Here is a 17,947-nt window from a genome sequence, read left to right on the forward strand (position 1 = left end):
CGTGCTTCGTGTGAGGGAAGCACAATCGTTAGCCAATGGGCCGCCAACACACCACGACAGATGGAAAAACGTGCAGACAGACCCTTGTTACACCATGCAGCACACCACAACACAAGGGGGTTGATTTACTAAAGGCAAATAGACTGTGCACTTTGCAAGTGTAGTTGCACTCTGCAAGGGAATTTGCTCTAGAGTTTGGTAAATGAGATCAAGCTTCACTTTGCAAATAATACCCAATCACCTGCAAAGAAAATAAAAGAAAAAACATTTTTGCTTGCATATGATTGGATGAAGCTAGCAGATTCCCTTCATTTACTAAGCTCTAGAGGAAATTCCCTTGCAGAGTGCAACTGCACAGTCTGTTTGCCTTTAGTTAATCAACCCCATGGTATATGCATTGTGGTTGAGTTATGCTGTAATGCACTGAGTTATTATTGTATTTAAAGGTACTTGTATAGCGCTGTCAATTTACACAGCACTTTACATATATATTGTACATTCACATCAGTCCCTAACCCTCAAGGGGCGTACAATCTAAGGTCCCTAACTTACATTCATACATACAGATACATACTAGGGACAATTTAGACAGGAGCCAATTAACCTAGCAGCATGTCTTTGGAGTGTGGGAGGAAACCGGAGTCCCGGAGGAAACCCGCACAGGGAGAAATGCAAACTCCAGGCAGGTGGTGCCGTGGTTGGGATTCGAAAAACGACCCTAGTACTGCCAGGCAGAAGTGCTAACAATTTAGGAACTTTTATGAGGTTTGTGAAATTCAGACTATGATAGAGCAATGACAAGAAATTGTCTTTTTTTAGGGATTGCTGGAATTTATGAAATGTGTAATATTCAAAAAGGCAACATCCATGCATGACAGGAATATGGCTTGCGATCAGGGTAGAGATAGCATTTTATAATGTGTTTTGTTTCTGACAGTTGTGGTCTAGGAGGTCCAACTGTGGTCTAGACCACGGGTGTCAAACTGGCGGCCCTCCAGCTGTTGCGAAACTACAAGTCCCATCATGCCTCTGCCTTTTGGAGTCATGCTTGTAACTGTCAATCTTGCAATGCCTCATGGGACTTGTAGTTTGGCAACAGCTGGAGGGCCGCCAGTTTGATACCCGTGGTCTAAGCCATAGAGATGCATGAAAAAAAAATCCTTTTTTACTTGAAAAATGCCACAAAGCATACCTTTGTTGCTTTGCCTGTCATCAACGAAACAAGGTTCGAATATGAAGATCAAACCCCCCCCCTCCCCCTTTACTTACAGGCCTTGCCCCCAATGACCATTTCCTCCTCCAAAAATATACAAATATGAGATCATTGGCCAGGAAGACGTTTTGGAAGGGATAATTTAAGGATTTTCCAGGACATAATCATAAGTCTTCGCTGTCATCTAAATCAGCCTCTCTCAACCTTTTATCCCTAAGGAACCCTTGAAATCATTTTCAGGTTCTCCAGGAACTCCTTCTGAAAAAGGATTATGCCTACAGCTCTTGATTCCTCAGCCCGATTTAATACGTCAAAGAAAGTTTTCAATATAAGAAAAACTAATGCGGCGTACTTAGTGTCCACGCTAACAGAGGTCAGTTTAGAAGTAATGGAAAGTGACCCCTTTGCATTGGTGATCAGTGAAGGTGGGAGATCAATCCACCACTTCTCAATGCTCAAGGAACCCCTAGTAACCTCAGGAGAAACCCTGGTTGAGAAACGCTGATCTAAACAATTGCATTGTAGTTAAACGAGATTGTGTTGAACGATAAAAAATCCTTTTAAGATCCTGACTCTTTTCTTTCTGTGTGCGGCTATGGATGTTTGGATCACCCTTTGTATATACACGTAGGTACAAATATACACACGGAGTATTATTAATACATTCATCTTTGACTTTCACGCACGGCTAGGCTTGTGTAAGGTGGAGATCGATTGGGGCAGATCAGGTACACATACCTGTCTTTGGAAGAATAAGGAAAAACAAACAGATCTGCTTGTCAGCACAGCGAGATGAAATGAGTTGAGTTCCAAGCCGCTGTTTGAACAAGAGCTTTGATGAGCACAAAAGAGACCTCGTATCAAGGAGGCGAAACATCAAACACTCTCCTAACATGACAGCGTGTTTGTAATTCAAGGTCGACAAGGTTCGTGGAAGTTTGTAGATCTGAGAGAGACGCAGCTTGTACAGCATTACACACATGAAACAGCCATTTATGAATACAATATTTACTAAACAAACATGGGAGGGAGGAATCACCAGGTCTGTGCGGAGAATGGGACGCTGCGCAGTTTCCACCGGTGGGAAGATTCGGCAGCCTGAAGCCACAGTTGGGTAGTATATGTGAAGATATACAACTGATTATGGGAGTCTTCGAAAGTCTATGGAGCTTAAAGTGTATGTAAAGGCAAAACTTTTTTTATAAGTTTTGGATAGAATAGGAAATGGTCAGATGCCGTCAGGTTTTTATTGCCTAAAATGTAAAACCACAACCCAAAAGACACCCATTGTCTTTCATGTACTCCCCTTTCATCAGGGCTGGAATATTGCAAGCAGTGAAAGGTATCAAAAAGGCAGAATTACTAGGATGCGTTAATTAAAGTCACTCTAAAGCCTTAAGGTTTTTTTACCAGAATGCATTCTTTGCTGTAAAGGTTAAAAAAAACCCTTTTGTAATGAGGATCCCCCTCCAGCCCCCTTAGGCTAGGTTCACATATGTGCAGGGGTTGCAGCTGCGGATCTGCATGAAAATCTACCGCCCGCACTAGAAAACGCAACCGTACTGGGAACCGAGGCTCCCGTGCAGGCTGCGTTTTCAGAAGAAGTGCAAGGACTTCTTCCTTGCGTGTCACGGGGCACGGAAGTCCATTCAAATGAATGGGCTCTTATGCCTGCGCAAAATGCAGCCCACATATATGTGAACCTGGGGCTATACTGTACTTGCCTGAGCCTCATCTCAATCCAGCACTGTGCATGACAGCAGCGGCTCTCTCCGCTCTTGCCTTCCTCACAGGGCAGACTGATAGCAGTGACAGCCATTGGCTCCTGCCGCTGTCAAAGATGAGGGAGCGGTGGGGGAGGAGTTGTGGAAAGTCCTGCTGTTTGTGTCAATGAAAGCAGCCAGCAGGGCTCAGGACCGAGACCGCACTAGCAAGGGGGTTAGCAAGCAGCTTGCTGGGAGAAGGGGTACTAAGAAGGGGGTTGGGGCCAGGAGCACCAGCAGGGGACCCCAGAAGAGGAGGATCGGGGCTGCTCTATACAAAACCATGGCACAGAGCAGGGTAAGTGTGTGTGTGTGTGTATATATATATATATAATTTTTTTTTTTATAGCAAAGGTTCACTATCACAGTGGTGCATGAAATATCTCCAGTTAGTGGGACAGTACTGAGATTTAAAGTGAGCACTACATTTATTGTATGAACAGTCTCAACTCCTGTAGTAAATCAATCTCATATTTCATGCTAACATAGGTTACCCCAGGGGCGGACTGACCATTTGGAAACTCAGGCACTGCCCGAGGGCCCGGGGTCAGTAGGGGGCCCCATGAGATGCCCCTGGTACCTTTTTCATAGGCTTTTTTGAGTTTGGGCAAGGACACAGGGGCCCCATGATCCCCTATTGCCCGGGGGTCCCATGAGTTGTCAGTCCGCCCCTGGGTTACCCTATGCACCTTACACATATATTCCTTACCCTGACCATGCCCCTCTCCTCATATACACAGTATACATATATCCCTTACCATGGCAATGCTTCTTGGCTCCTCCCCTTATATACTCTTTATATAACGTATACAGTACATATATCCCCTGGGCTCCTCCCTTTACACACACTATACACGTTGAACATATATCTTTTAACCTGACAATATTCCTGGCTGCATCTTTAAATACCTTTATACATATTTCCTTTACATGGACAATGTTTCTGGAAATCCTCCCCTTATATACCTTATACCAGCCATTCTCAACCAGGGTTCCTGTAGAGGTTGCTGGGGGTTCCTAGAGCTGTGACTGGTTGACCGCCCATTTTATGGTGCCTGTATATTTCTAGGGCCAACATAACTTGGCAAAGCCATCAGCATGAGACCAATTATCTTCTTAGCCAACTGAATGGGTGGCACCAATGTAAGGGTTTTTATTCTACATATGAAAGTTGAGAGCGCCATAGCAATTGAATATGTCTAGTAGAAAGGTTATTAAAATACAAAAAAGTGGGGATCTAATGCTTTCCCCCTCTTCCTCAGGGATATAATAGATTGAGCTCCAATGCTTCTACAACACACATCTACTACTTGACCACCAAAGCAAGGAGACATGTTTCTCGTTGACCCCCAACCAATTGGTTTTAGTAAGGGTTTTCCAAGACCTGAAAATTCGTTCCTCTTGAGTAAAAAGGGTTGAGAAAAGCTGCTTTATACATATATCCTTTATATCTTTCATGTTCCTGGGCTCTTCCTCTTATACGTGTACACCGACCCCATAATCTCCCACCTGCTCTGGCAGTTCTAAGGTTTGCAAAGCAAATTTGAATTTGCATTTGGAAGACGAAAAGAATATATGTGAAATAAATAGCTCTCCATCTTTCAGAATGATCTCTGTCTAGCAGCACTCTAGGTTTGGCCCTGTGTGCTCCCTTGTAGGAAAACTGAAATTCATATTTAATTCTCTGCAGCAGTCCTCCTCTTGGCTGGTGGTAAAATATTAAACAGGCCCTCATCAGATCAAGCACAGCTACAGTAAAATCATTTGCAAGGCTGGAATTAAAAATGTATGACTGCATCTACTCAGCGCTGCGTGGCGGGGCAGCCAGAGTTCAGAGGCGCACACAGCTGGCAGTGGAGCCCCCCCACAGACTCCCAATGACTGAAATCCGTAACAATTATTTCAATACCATCCACTGCATTCCTACATGTCTGTAAGGAAGTTGTGTCTAGATGGGTAATGGAATGGGTAAACTGCAGCTGCCAAGGGGACCTGCTCCCAGCAGGTCCCCACCATCTACTGTCCAAAGAGAGAGATCTATGTGGCAGCGCTGTTACTGAGCAGATTGATTGGTGCTGAGTGAACGCACCATCCCTTCCCTGCCAGAAACATCTTTATTCCCTATACTGAGACCACATGACACGTTCGAAGAAGCCCCCACCGCATCCACTACTTTGTCTGCATTTGGGACACAAATCTGTGCAGATCAAGCCATCCCGATGTAAGAAGGGAATAGGATGAATACGTAATTCCTTCAAGCGCAATCCACAATTTTTCAGTATGTTTGGCATCATTCTTCACTGTAACAGTTTTCCTTACCCAGCCAGCTCTTTAGAAGTTTCCTATCACCGCGGCTTCTCCATCACTATAATTTGCGCTCATTTTGATCATGTGATTGGGAGCCCATCGTACTGGCTCCTGACTCTAAACAATGGTTCGTAGCTGTGATTGGCAGAGCGGTCACAGTGGTGGGAGCACGCGATCACAGGATAAGTTCACTTTCTCAAAAAATTATAAAATGCACATTTTTTGCAGGTATAAAAAAAAAACAAAACATTTTCTTTCATTTTCTTTTTACTGTAAGCATTGTATTCGCGTTCAGCAGATCACGGGTGCCATGCAGGCTTCCTGCAGACCTGTCAGTGTACCTGTCTGCTTGTAAAGGCAGGCAGATACACACTGATAGGAAGAGACCATGAACTACCAGAACGCTCAACAGCACCGTGGTAGTTCATTGAAGACTACAAGCCGTGAAAATTCGTCTGTCGGTACTTGTAGTTTCCCATTCACAGAACTCTGAGAATGAATAATGTGGCAGGGTAGGCTCAGCTGCATTTTTTTTTTTACAGCGACAGCAAGGAGGGGGAGAAGATCCCTGCTTGCTTTCACTAGATGCAGCGGCTGCAGGAGTGGGCACATGTTAAAGTATTCCATCCAAAAAACAGGTGGAACGTGTAACATCCGCAAAGGTGAACTTAGGCTTTAAGCGCACTTACAGCACAGAACAGGGATGCTAGTTGTATGCCTGGATGTAGCATCATGGATTAAACGCCACCTCTACACTGCCACAAATATGTGCACAACTAGCAGAAAGGGGTGGACTGACAACGCATGGGGCCCCCGGGCAATAGGGGATCATGGGGCCCTGTGTCCTTGCCCAAACTCAAAAAGGCTTTGAAAAAGGTACCAGGGGCATCTCATGGGGCCCCCTACTGACCCCGGGCCCTCGGGCAGTACCCGAGTTTCCAAATGGTAGGTCCGCCCCTGAGCAGGAAGGAGTTAAACCAATCTGTGTTCTTACTTGAAGATCCTGATAGCAGCAGCATTTCCTTTTGCAGGCTGACAACATTAAGACGCAGCCTTGCAGTGATCAGCAATGTAGTCAGCCTGCCATGTGTACTCCTTCTGTAGGACTTTCAGCTGTAGAAGTGCACAGACCTGATCAGCAGCCAAACGACCAACTGAAAACGTTTGCACAGTAGGCCAGCAACAGTGCTGCTTTTTGCAAGGCAGTGGCTAAGGCTGACTATACATTATACAATTTTCCTGAGATATTTGCTTTAGATTTACCAAAAACCATATAATATGAGGTCAAACCTAAACAACACTTTCAATTGTATCTAATCAGGCAGGCCCTTGCACTACATAGTGGAAGGTAAATCGGAAGAAAAAGGAAATTGGTCAGAAACTGTAAGAAAATTGTATAGTGTATGGCCAGCCTTAGTGTTGTCAGCCAGCGATAGGAAGCTATGTTGTTGGCAGGGTCTCCAGATAAGAACATTTGCAACAGATAAAAAAAAAAAAAAGTAAAAAAAAAAAGTTTTGCTTAAGAAAACTGTATACACTGAGACACTGTGCGAAAAATAGACTGTAGGTTTATATGTACTTAAAGGGTCATTAAACTCACATCATTAAAAACTGTCAGTACATGCTGTTCATACTCATAATCACTAGGGCACGGGTGTCAAACTGGCGGCCCTCCAGAAGTTGCCAAACTACAAGTCCCATGAGACATTGCAAGATTGACAGTTATAAGCATGACTCCGAAACGCATGATGGGACTTGTAGTTTCATAACAGCTGGAGGGCCACCAGTTTGACACCCCTGCACTAGGGGGTAAGTTTTATATATTGTGCAAAAAAAAAAAAAAACCTGGTTAATTCTGCTTTTCACTGTCCCTTCCTCCATGTCGGTGTCCCCACTGCAGCCTGAGATTGTGTAGACCAGTGGTTGCAATGTCTACTGAGCATGCTCCAGTTTTAGTTCCCTTCTAAGATATTAATTTTCTCTTTTTTCCTATCTAAGTAGCCCACGTGACTATAGAGTCGCACGTGGGGTATACACTCTGGATAAATGGCAGCCCATTCCCTCCCTCCTCCTCCATGCCCATTAAACAGATCTAAACTGTTAATGGCGGGATATTACATGTTAATTCCATTTGCGTCTGTCAATCACCGGGTCCCAGCCGGTGATTACCCGCCAGCGCCCGGTGATTACCAAGGATCTCCAATGAGGAGGAGGGCTGCTTTGTTTACTAACAGTCTTCCTTCCTGTCGGGTCGGGCACACTGCTCTGGAGCAGTGTGCTTACAGTGAAGCACCAACATACTTTACTCAAAGGACTTTGCTCGGCTACGTTACCTTTGGGCTTTCACAGTCTGTCATAACTGACTTATAAATGAAGAGCTCAGCCCTGTAACTACTACTACTGCAAAAAGAGACTTTGCTCACTCCTAAAAACTACTTGCTGCTATATGTTACAAGGAAGTCTGCCATCTACTGTCAGCCAAGACTTCATAAGTGTTCTACTAAGAGATCATCTAGATGTCCTCAGTGTGACTAGTTCTCAGTTTGGAGTATTACTATCTCTGACATACAAAGCCATCCATAACGCTGCCCTAAACTACCTCACTGACCTGATACCCAAATACCTCCCTACCCGTGCCCTTCGCTCCTCACAAGACCTCCTACTCTCTAGCTCCCTGGTCTCCTCCTCCCACGCCCGACTGCAGGACTTCTCCAGGACTTCCCCCATCCTCTGGAACTCCCTACCCCAATCCATCAGACTATCCCCTTCCCTCCTCACCTTCAGGCGCACCCTGAAAACCCATCTCTTCAGGGAAGCCTACCCCTCCCTCACCTAACAGCTGTTCTCCTCCACTCCTCCTACCACTCCATCCCCCACAGCCACTTCCTCCTCTACCTCTACCCCCTCCCCCCGTGATTGTAAGTTCGAAAGAGCCCTCGAACCCCTCGTGTATTGTATTGTTCCTGTATTGTCTCTTGTACTGTCCCCCCACTTTAATGTATAGCGCTGAGCAAACCCTTTGGCGCTATATAAACACTGTATAATGGAATAATGTAATCCTACTACATTCCCCATCCCTATCCCCAGTTCTACAATAAAACTTCATTAACAAAACATCCCCTAGACTGGTCATTGAAGACAACGAGTGGAAGTGTGTGAGTGTATTTGGCTGCAGAAATACACTGTGCCTGGCTGCGAGGCGAAGCAAGGAGAGCCAATGGAAAACATTCAAGCGGCTCCTTCAGGGGTAGTGCTGCATATCCATTTCAGGGGAAGTGCAAAAATTTTGGGCACATTTGTGAATCTGGAAGGAGGACATTCTTCTGCATACTTTATCACTAATCTTACTAGAGGGCACGGCAGCAGATCTCCCCAACATCTCAAGTGACTGACAATAATGGAGAACGGTCCATTAATTTAGCACCTCCAGCTATCTGCACCACTTCCCACACTAATCTACAGTGATAATTCACATAAAGTGCAATTAGGGAGAAGTTTTGCGCTCTCACTTATCAATACGCTCGTCCTCATCACCGATGCAAATGAATGCTAATGACTCGCAGCTCATTTCTTTATTACATGTGTCATTAATATTTAAATAAAGAGTGGAATGTTCGCCTCTAATAACTAATCAGGCAGAGCGCTGAGTGCTATGTAAATGAGCGTTTTGTAATCAGAGGGTGCTGGTTACTGGCTGGTCATTTGTTGGCGATATAAACCGAGAACAGGTCGCTGCTATGGGATGACAGAAGGATCTGCTCTGGGATAAGCAGGGCTGTATGTGTGACACGTCTGCATGTATCCATGTCCTTCCCATGTGATCCTAGTGGGAAATATTTCATACAGCTCATCCAATAAATCTGTCACATTTACTTTTACACCATTTTAGGAAGTTTTCATCGCATTCTGTTAAATTATACCTAAACTTAAAACCAAAAATGTCATATACTGCATACGGGACGTTTCTGAACGATAAAAACTGACTGTTGGAAAACGTAGGTTAAAAAACGTCTGTTTAGCTGCATTTGCATAATGCGTTTATGCGCATTTAAAAGTGTTTTTTAAAGATAAGCACAGGAGAACCTTCCAAATGCCCAGAATGCACTGAAAAGTGGTAAATTATTAACTATTTCAGACTGCTTCAGAGAAATACAGTAGAGTAGAAGCAGAGACAGCAGTACATGTTGAGATTAGTTTAGGTGTGAGTTGCTCATTAACATTTCTTTTGTTTCCAAGGGTGGGAAGGTGTCTGCTGGAGTGAGTCATTAAGGCCACCTGGCAGGGGGTCTTCATGAGGAAATTGAGGTGTGAATGGTCATTAACATATCTTTGTTCCCAGAGGTGGGAGAGGTCTGAGGTGTGAATTGGTCATTACCATGTGTGACAAGCTTGGTAGGAACATCCTGTGTTCAGTGTTTTGTCCATCTGAGTACCTTGAAAACTCTTTTCATGATGAAAAAAGGCTCTGGATAGCATTGGGAACTGGAAGAGTTAAAAAAAAATTTCAGACGCAAACGCTTATAAACGCGAATTGCTGCGCTTAGCCACATTTACAAGCGTTTTGCGTTTGAAACCGCTGATAAAATCGACTTCTCAACGCAAGTTTGTTGCGTTCAAAAAAAAACAACTGTAAGCTCAACTGCCTGTAAACGAAGATGTGTACAAGGACACATAGGAAAATATTAGGGAGAGTTCAAAGGCTGCTGAAAAAAACGCTGAACAGCTCCAAAACATGAGTTTAGCAGCTGCAGTGTACATGTACCCCAAGTCCTTAGATGAAGTGGCTGCATTAGTTTTTTTTTTTTTCCCACTCTTTTTAGTGCAATTCTGCCAGTAACAATTTTCCTGTCCTAGTACAGTGGTCATACTTACTAAGTATGGGAGCCCTAAATGTGGCCCCTGATAACACTAAAGGGCCATAATTATTATTCAGTATATGTGATGCTACAAAAGATATTCTATAAGAGATGGTCGGAGACTGTGGCTATGCTATACAGGTGTGGATGGAGACTGTAGACATGCTGCGGAACACTGAGAAAAACCGGCCATACATGAATCAAAATCCGGATGGTTCAGCAGGGACCAGCCGAATTTCGATCCATGTATGGGTTAACTGCTTGTGCACAAATCGATCTATTGACCGACTTGTTTACAACCAGCCTGTCGGGTTTTTCCCAAACAATCCTGATCATTTTATTCTGAATACAATAGCACAGTGGGAGTGATTTTCCCATCCACATGGAATGTATGGATGAGGGAATGGATTTCTTTTTTCTTTCGTACGGGCTGCCAAAGAGTGGGAACAGGTTACAAGAGACTGCTATTGTAGCTCTTTTGGGCAGCACAGTGGCTAAATGATTAGCACTTTCACCCGGCAGTACTAGGGTCGTTGGTTCAAATCTCAACCACGTTGTAGTCTCCACCAAGTGCTTCCAGCTCTCCTGCCAGGGCTCTGTCTTCAGACTTGCAGTAATAGCTACTGCTATTCCACCTCCAGCACCCTGGGGGTGCAGGAGGGGCAGGAGAGCTGGAAGCACTTGGTGGAGACTACAACCCTGGTGGATACCTCATATGAGTGCCCTGGGTGAGGAACCTGGATCAGTGTTATTAAGGGTCTCTGGATGTCTGGAATCCCCCTGCTGGCCAAGGAAAAGGTTATCCCCATCAGAGTGACAGCTTGCCAGATGATCCACACAGGTTCAGCTTTCTGGGACCAGGAGTGGTCTGACAACTCAAATGCGCATATTATGCGCTTTCTGGTGAGTGCATAATATTAGACACTTTTCAGCACGGAGTCAACCACTTTTGCACGGCTTATTGGGACTATTGTATCATGTTATGAGGACACTTATCAATCACTACTAAGCACCAGTAGCCCATCACTTATTACTTTATATGTTACTTTATATTAACCATTTGTAGCGCTGCATGTGTTGTTATTATGGTGGGTTAATTGGATCCTGTCTAAATTGGCCCTAGTATGTGTATGTATGAATTTGAGTTTGGGACCTTAGATTGTACGCTGCTTGAGGGTTAGGGACTGATGTGAATGTACAATATATATGTAAAGTGCTGTGTAAACTGACAGCGCTATATAAGTACCTGAAATAAATAATAAATAAATTCAGTGCTTCCACTACTGGCTGCTAAGATCTAAGGGCCACACAAAGAACCAGAGAGCTGCATTTGGCCCTCGGACTGCAGCTTGGACATCAGGGTCCTAGGGTGACAATGCTCACTGCACTGTACTGTTGTCACCTTAGCTTGCCCTCCTGATTTGAACATAATTGACTTCCTCTACTCATCTCCATTATGTAGAAGCGAGACGGTTTTGTAGTTCACAGATGGTAGCTGGGAAGGCCGATAACATATTTTGAGATTTTAGTCTACAGGAAGTCACAAGGATGCTGGATTTCTGGCAGAATCAAATCAGCATTTTTTTCTGTACTTGGCCTAGAAAAGAAAAACTAATGGAGCCACCACATCTAAGAACTAAAAAGATGCAGTATATTACATTTTCGTTCTTGGGTTTAGATATAGTTAAAGGGCAATCACATGTTCTGAATACACAGGAAAAGGTCCAGACCGGACACATTACTGTAGACAATGCTGGTGTTACATAAATGGAAAAGGACATAACTCATTACAAGAGGCAGCAGACAGAACATCACAAGTTCTACCTAATAATCCTCTATTGATCGTAGACTGGTAGCAGACCGCAGAAGATCGCTCATTTACAATACCAGTGCGTGTAGATTGTACATTGATATCCCTAATGACTGCTGCCACGCATACCAACAAGTCATATTTTATATGTACTAGAAATCTGAAAGATATCTTCTGATTGGTTGTTTTTGGTACCGGCTACGCTTTCCTTTCCTCTGAAAGTTTACCACTGCATTCTTGATTGAACTTCTGCAATCTCAATATTATATATCGAGCAGATCAGATGGGACCAACCTGTAGGTGGGTGATCTGTAAAGTTCCGTTGTCCAGGACACTGACCCTCGGGTCACTGCCACCGACCCTTTGCCCGTCTTTCAGCCAGTGGGTGCTGGGTAGAGGATTGCCGGTCACGTGACACTGCATCTTTACCACAGAGTCCACCGCAAGTGTTTGATTGGATGGACCTCTGCGGATTATCGGTGGAACACGATCCGATGTAGCTGTTAAAAGAAAAATATTTTAATGGTCTAGGGATGAAAATTCAATATTTTAGTATACTGCTTTCCAGCTGTTAAACAATAGTAAGAAAAAAAATCTGATTAATACCACAAAATAAAGACCTTTGAGCCAAAGATGATGGGCTCACAGCGTATTAATTCGACAGCAGTTGTAAAAATGTGGAACAGGAGGGTGGCCATTTTGTTTTCTGAACCAGCGTTCATGAGCCTCGATTAACAAGAAGCAGATATATCACTGTAGTACAGCAGAGTGGCCATTTTGTATTCTGAACCAATGTTCACGAGGAACAAGCCAATCAATAAACTATGAGCAGTGATATCACTGGGGTACAGGAGGGCAGCCATTTTGTATTCTAAAGCAATGTTCTTGAAGAATCGACCTATCAAACTAGATGCATGGATATCACTGAGGTACAGAAAGATAGGCAACTGTTATTCTGAACCAATGTTCATGAGGTAAGGGCCCATCAATAAACTAGGAACAGTTATGTCACTGGGGCACAGGAGTTTTTGTAATAATGGTTTTGTATTCTGGATCCATGGTCATGAGGAATTGGTCCATTAAACTAGCAGTAGTGATATCAATGAGGTAGAAGAGGGTGGTCCTTTTGTATTCTGAACCAATGTTCATGAGAGGTCAACCAATAAACTAGTAGCAGGGATATTACTGAGGTACAGGACGGTGGCCATTTTGTGTTCTGTGCAAGAGAAATAAGCCCATCAATAAAACTGGTCCTTTTGTACTGTGAACCAATGTTTATAAGGAATCGGCCTAACAATAGACCAGGAAGAGTGATTTCACAGAGGTACAGTAAGACAGCCATTTTTTACTCTGAACCAATGCTGATGAGGTGCAAGCCCATCAATAATGTCAATGAGGAAAAGGAATATGTTTTTTTTTTTTTTTTTTTAAATGTAGGCCAATGCTTGTGGGGCCTAATAAACTAGAGGAGTGATATCGGTGATGTACAAGAAGGTGGCCATTTTGTATTTTAAACCATTGTTCACATGGAATAAGCCCATCAATAATATAGGATGGTGATAACACTGAGGAAAAGGAACATGGTCCTTTTGTATTCTGAACCAATGTCCATGAGGGATTGGCCTAACCATAAAATAGTAGGAGTGAGATCACAAAAGTATGGAAGGTGGCCATTTTGTTTTTTGAAGCAATATTCACGAGGAATGAGTCCATTGATAAACTAGGAGGTGTGATATTACGGAGGTATGGGAGGGTGGTCCTTTTCTATTCTGAACCAATGTTTGCGAGGTATTGGCCAATCAATATACTTGTAGCAGTGATATCACTGAGATAGATAAGGGGAGCTATACGTTATTCTGATTCAATGTTCATGAGGAATCGGCTTATTGACCACGAGCAGTGACATCACGAAGGTACAGGAGAGTAGTCATATTGCCACAATGAATTTGTGTTCAGCAGTGACATCACTGGGGTATAGGAGGGTGACATATTGTATCCTGAAATAGTGTTTATAAGGAGCAGTAATATCACTGAGGTATGTGCCCTGAGGTGTGCCCTGAATAAATGTTCATGAGGAATTGGGCAATTAACTAGGAGCATTGACGGGTGCAGAAGGATAGCAGATTTGTATTTAAAAAAAAAAAAAAAAAAAATTTTTTTTTAGATTAACAAAATTCTTCAGGCAAAGGACATCTTGTATCCTGAACCTCCAGCCATTCATACAACCTTATCCTCTCCATAGCGACATCACTCTCCGAAGAGTGACTTGATTGACCAGAAAGACTAGATTATCGTTCATCAAATCTCCGGCTATAGCGGCTCATCCAATATTCCATGTAAAACAGTCAGAAGTCGGGGAGATGTCCATGTTAATGACTAGATCAACAATGTTAGTATTATGCTGAACGCCCGGCTTCCCAGCTAATAACCGTTAATAGTGTTGGTTTAACAAACGGCCCGCGAACAAAGACTATCCTTTCATCGGCGCTTCCTTTGCCACTTTATAATATGGTCTTCGGAGAGCAATAATTAATTAAGTACTTTCCCAAACATGACTGCAGCTACAAAGGAAACACTCGGCCCGGCTTGATTTTAGCTCCGTATCTGCTTTTAAGTTGGAAATGGGAAAATATAAGATAATTAGGAGGTCGACTCAAAATCGGTTTGTAGAATTAGCAGCCAACTCACATGGTAGTGGCGGGGCACCATATGAATATGTATTACACGTTTTTAGCTTGGGTGTTATTTGTAAAGTGTTACTGTTTCCTGATTATCCTCCGCCACCCAAAGAGGAAATTCTGTGCAGCGCTACACACTGACTTAAAACTCAAGTCTGGAAAACATTATTTTAATAAATGTAGACGTGTTATGATCGGCTTACCATCAGCATTTTTTTTTTTATTTCTGATAATATAAACTGATCTGGCAGTTTTGTGGATTAGTATGGCTTGTACTGTATTTACACCCGCTGGTCAATCCAAACCTGCAGCTATAACAGACACCTGAGCTGGTGTCAGGGTTCCACCCCGGTGTAAATTATATTTATTCACATACCGTATGTCATCACAGGCTGCTTATGTGAACAGACACATATATACCAAAATTAAAAATATCACCAGTTCAACAATTTGTAGCAAAACAGAGACAAGGCATTTATTAACCACTACATGATGTTTGTGACGGTTCGTGCATGGAGGACCCCTTCCTTAGGTGGCAGTATCACTACCTGAGGAAGGGGTCCTCAGTGGCCCTGAAAGGTTGCATGCATCGTGGTGGCAAATAAATACCTGATCTCTGTTTTGCTACAAATGGTGTACTGGTGATATTTTTAATTTTTGACTAAGCTTGTTATGGTGACATCCATCAGGCCACCATAACACCTGCCTCTATTGAAGGTTTATAACCCCATCCATTAGATCACCATAGCACCCACCTCTATTGGAGGTCTATAGCAACATCCATCATGTCACCATAGCACTCACCTCTACTGAAGATCTATGGCAGTATCAGTCAGGTCCACATCTGCTGAAGGCTTATGGCACCATCCATTAGGTCACTATAGTACCCACCCCTTCTGAAGCTCTATGGCACCAAGTCACTTTAGCACCTGTCCCTACTAAAAGGCCTTTGGTACCATCTGTCAAAGTAATCATAGCATCCATCTCTATTGAAGGTCTATGGAACCATCAATCAGATCACCACAGCACCTGCCTCTATTGAGGGTCCATGGTGCCATCCATCAGGTCACCATAGCACCCACATCTATTGAAGGTCTTTGGTGCCATCCGTCAAGTCATTGCAGCACCTGTCTCTACTGAAGGTCTATGTCACCATCCATCAGGTCAACATAGCACCCACCTCTACTAAAGGTCTATGGTGCCATTCGTCAAGTCACTGCAGCACGTCTCTACTGAAGGCCTAAGGTGCAATCCGTTAGGTCATCATAGCACCTGTCTCTAATGAAGTTCTACAACACCATCAATCAAGTCACCATAGCCTCTTTTGAGGGTCTATGGTGCCATCCATCAGATTACCATAGCACCCGCCTCTATAGAAGGTCTATGGCACCATCTGTCAGGTCACTTTAGCACCCACATCTATCGAAAGGTCCATGGCACCATCAATCAGGTCACTTTAGCACCCACATCTATCGAAAGGTCCATGGCACCATCAATCAGGTCACCATAGCACTATTGAAGATCTGTGACTGAAAATATCGCACTAGTTATCATTTTGTTCTCGGCAAATATATACACTCACACATATAAATATATACACACACATATAAATATATACACTCACACATATAAATATATATGTACACAGCAGACCCCATATCATATTTCATATATTGTCTGACAGACAGAATGACCCATTAGTTCTCCAAAAGCACTTCCAGCAAAAGTATTGAGATACTGAGCATCATCGTTATCCCAAGCTCTTCAATTTAGTAAATGGCAAACTTTCTGCCGGCAGTGAAAAGAAAATGAAAAGCACTTTCTGGAGGATAAAAATGCCGGTCTGGCCTTAGACGGTGTAATTTTCACCTGTGGCTCTATCTTCTTCTATTACGTACACGGCCTCATTCGCTGGCTGTATGTGCCTGGCGGTTACAATTGCAGTGTAATCAGTGTGGCGCCGACGTAGGAGCGGATCAATAGATGTGGTCGAGTCTATAGCTCGGAGCTCATCCTGACACTGAATGATCGCTCAGAATAATAGGTTTATTGAGTGGACGCAGGCCGAGGACAGCGACAATTGCAGAGTCAACACAAAACAGAAACATTTTCTCTTTGCAGACATACATTTTAAATGAACTTCAAAAACATTCATTGGACAAGGGAGGGTGTGTATGTGTCAAGAGTGGAGATTCGATAGCTTGCCCAGGAGGGAGATGTTATATGACACGTGTACTGCTCTTTCTATAGATGTAATGGGGAGGGTGGCATTGTATAACATGGGGCCTTGTAGATGAATCGCAGTGAGTTACAGGTCCAATAATTCTGACCTGAAGAACTGTAGAGCTTTCTCTTTCCAAATGTTATCTTTTTGCAGTGTGGGACTGACATCTTCACGTATGGATGGCAAGGGGTGTCAGCGAACAGGCTGGGGTCAAGATACAGGGAGTTCTGTATTGGGTTACCTTTTAGGATTAAAGGCTTCTCTCCTGGATTGAAATGGTTTACTCTGATTCACTGCACACTGCGAGCTTCTCATAATGTACATTAGAAGAGGCAGGCAGTCAGAGAGAGCCCGCCTCATTTCCTGGCTGGAGGATGTCCAACATCATCAAGCCTTTCCGCCCCAGCCTGACTGCCCCTAGCCTGCCTCTTTCATTCATTGGATTTCAGTTCTTTCAATCATGGAGGCTCAGCATCACATGTAGGCATTCCCTAGGGTGGTCTGCATGCAAATGCCCACTCCTCCAGACTGACATCCACCCATCAAGGAGTTCTGATATTTGCATAATCCCAGCCTACTACTTGCATCAGGGCTGAGGACTCTTGAGAGGAGTGATGAGGAAGGGTATGGTGACGGTTTTAGGAAGCTATGTATAGCATCCCTCCCACCAGCCATTATCTGCCTGCATTACATAGAGAAGCACAGACTCAGTGATGACATTTCTGGGTCTAAAATTCATGTTGATGAAGGGAGAGAGGAGGAATTTAGGGAAGGCAAAATGTAAGCAGAGTCAACTTTAGTGTCTCTTTACAAACCCATCAAGAAGATGGGCAGCTTCGATGAACACCAAGGACTGACCAGATCAGCTCACGCCTCGGTGAGGTCACTAGCTTCTAATAAATTGACTGGCCGCATTCTTATTAAGTTTGGCCTAGATAAACAGTATGGCCACCACGTGAAAACATTCCTTCTGCTCTTGTCAACGAAATCAGCTCCATTCTACCCACCCGCTGGCTCGTCACTGTCAACACTTTTGCAATAATAGAAATGCAAATCTGCCTTGGAGTAGAAAGCCATCTTTAAATAAAACATTCCA

At 43.7% G+C, this 17,947-nt stretch overlaps 1 protein-coding gene across 1 annotated transcript in view; it reads right to left on the reverse strand.

The window, feature by feature from the left end:
* The window catches only part of ROBO3 (roundabout guidance receptor 3), a 207,191-nt gene that overhangs the window by 39,812 nt on the left and 149,432 nt on the right, over nucleotides 1-17,947 (reverse strand). The window contains exon 9 of the mRNA XM_089652131.1: nucleotides 12,244-12,449. Within this exon, the coding sequence (XP_089508257.1) occupies nucleotides 12,244-12,449 (206 nt within the window). The remainder of the gene's footprint in view (nucleotides 1-12,243; nucleotides 12,450-17,947) is intronic.

Source organism: Staurois parvus, unplaced genomic scaffold, assembly GCF_062004578.1.
Source record: "Staurois parvus isolate SC_StPar_1 unplaced genomic scaffold, SC_StPar_1.0 ptg000671l, whole genome shotgun sequence".
NCBI classification, from domain to species: domain Eukaryota; kingdom Metazoa; phylum Chordata; class Amphibia; order Anura; family Ranidae; genus Staurois; species Staurois parvus.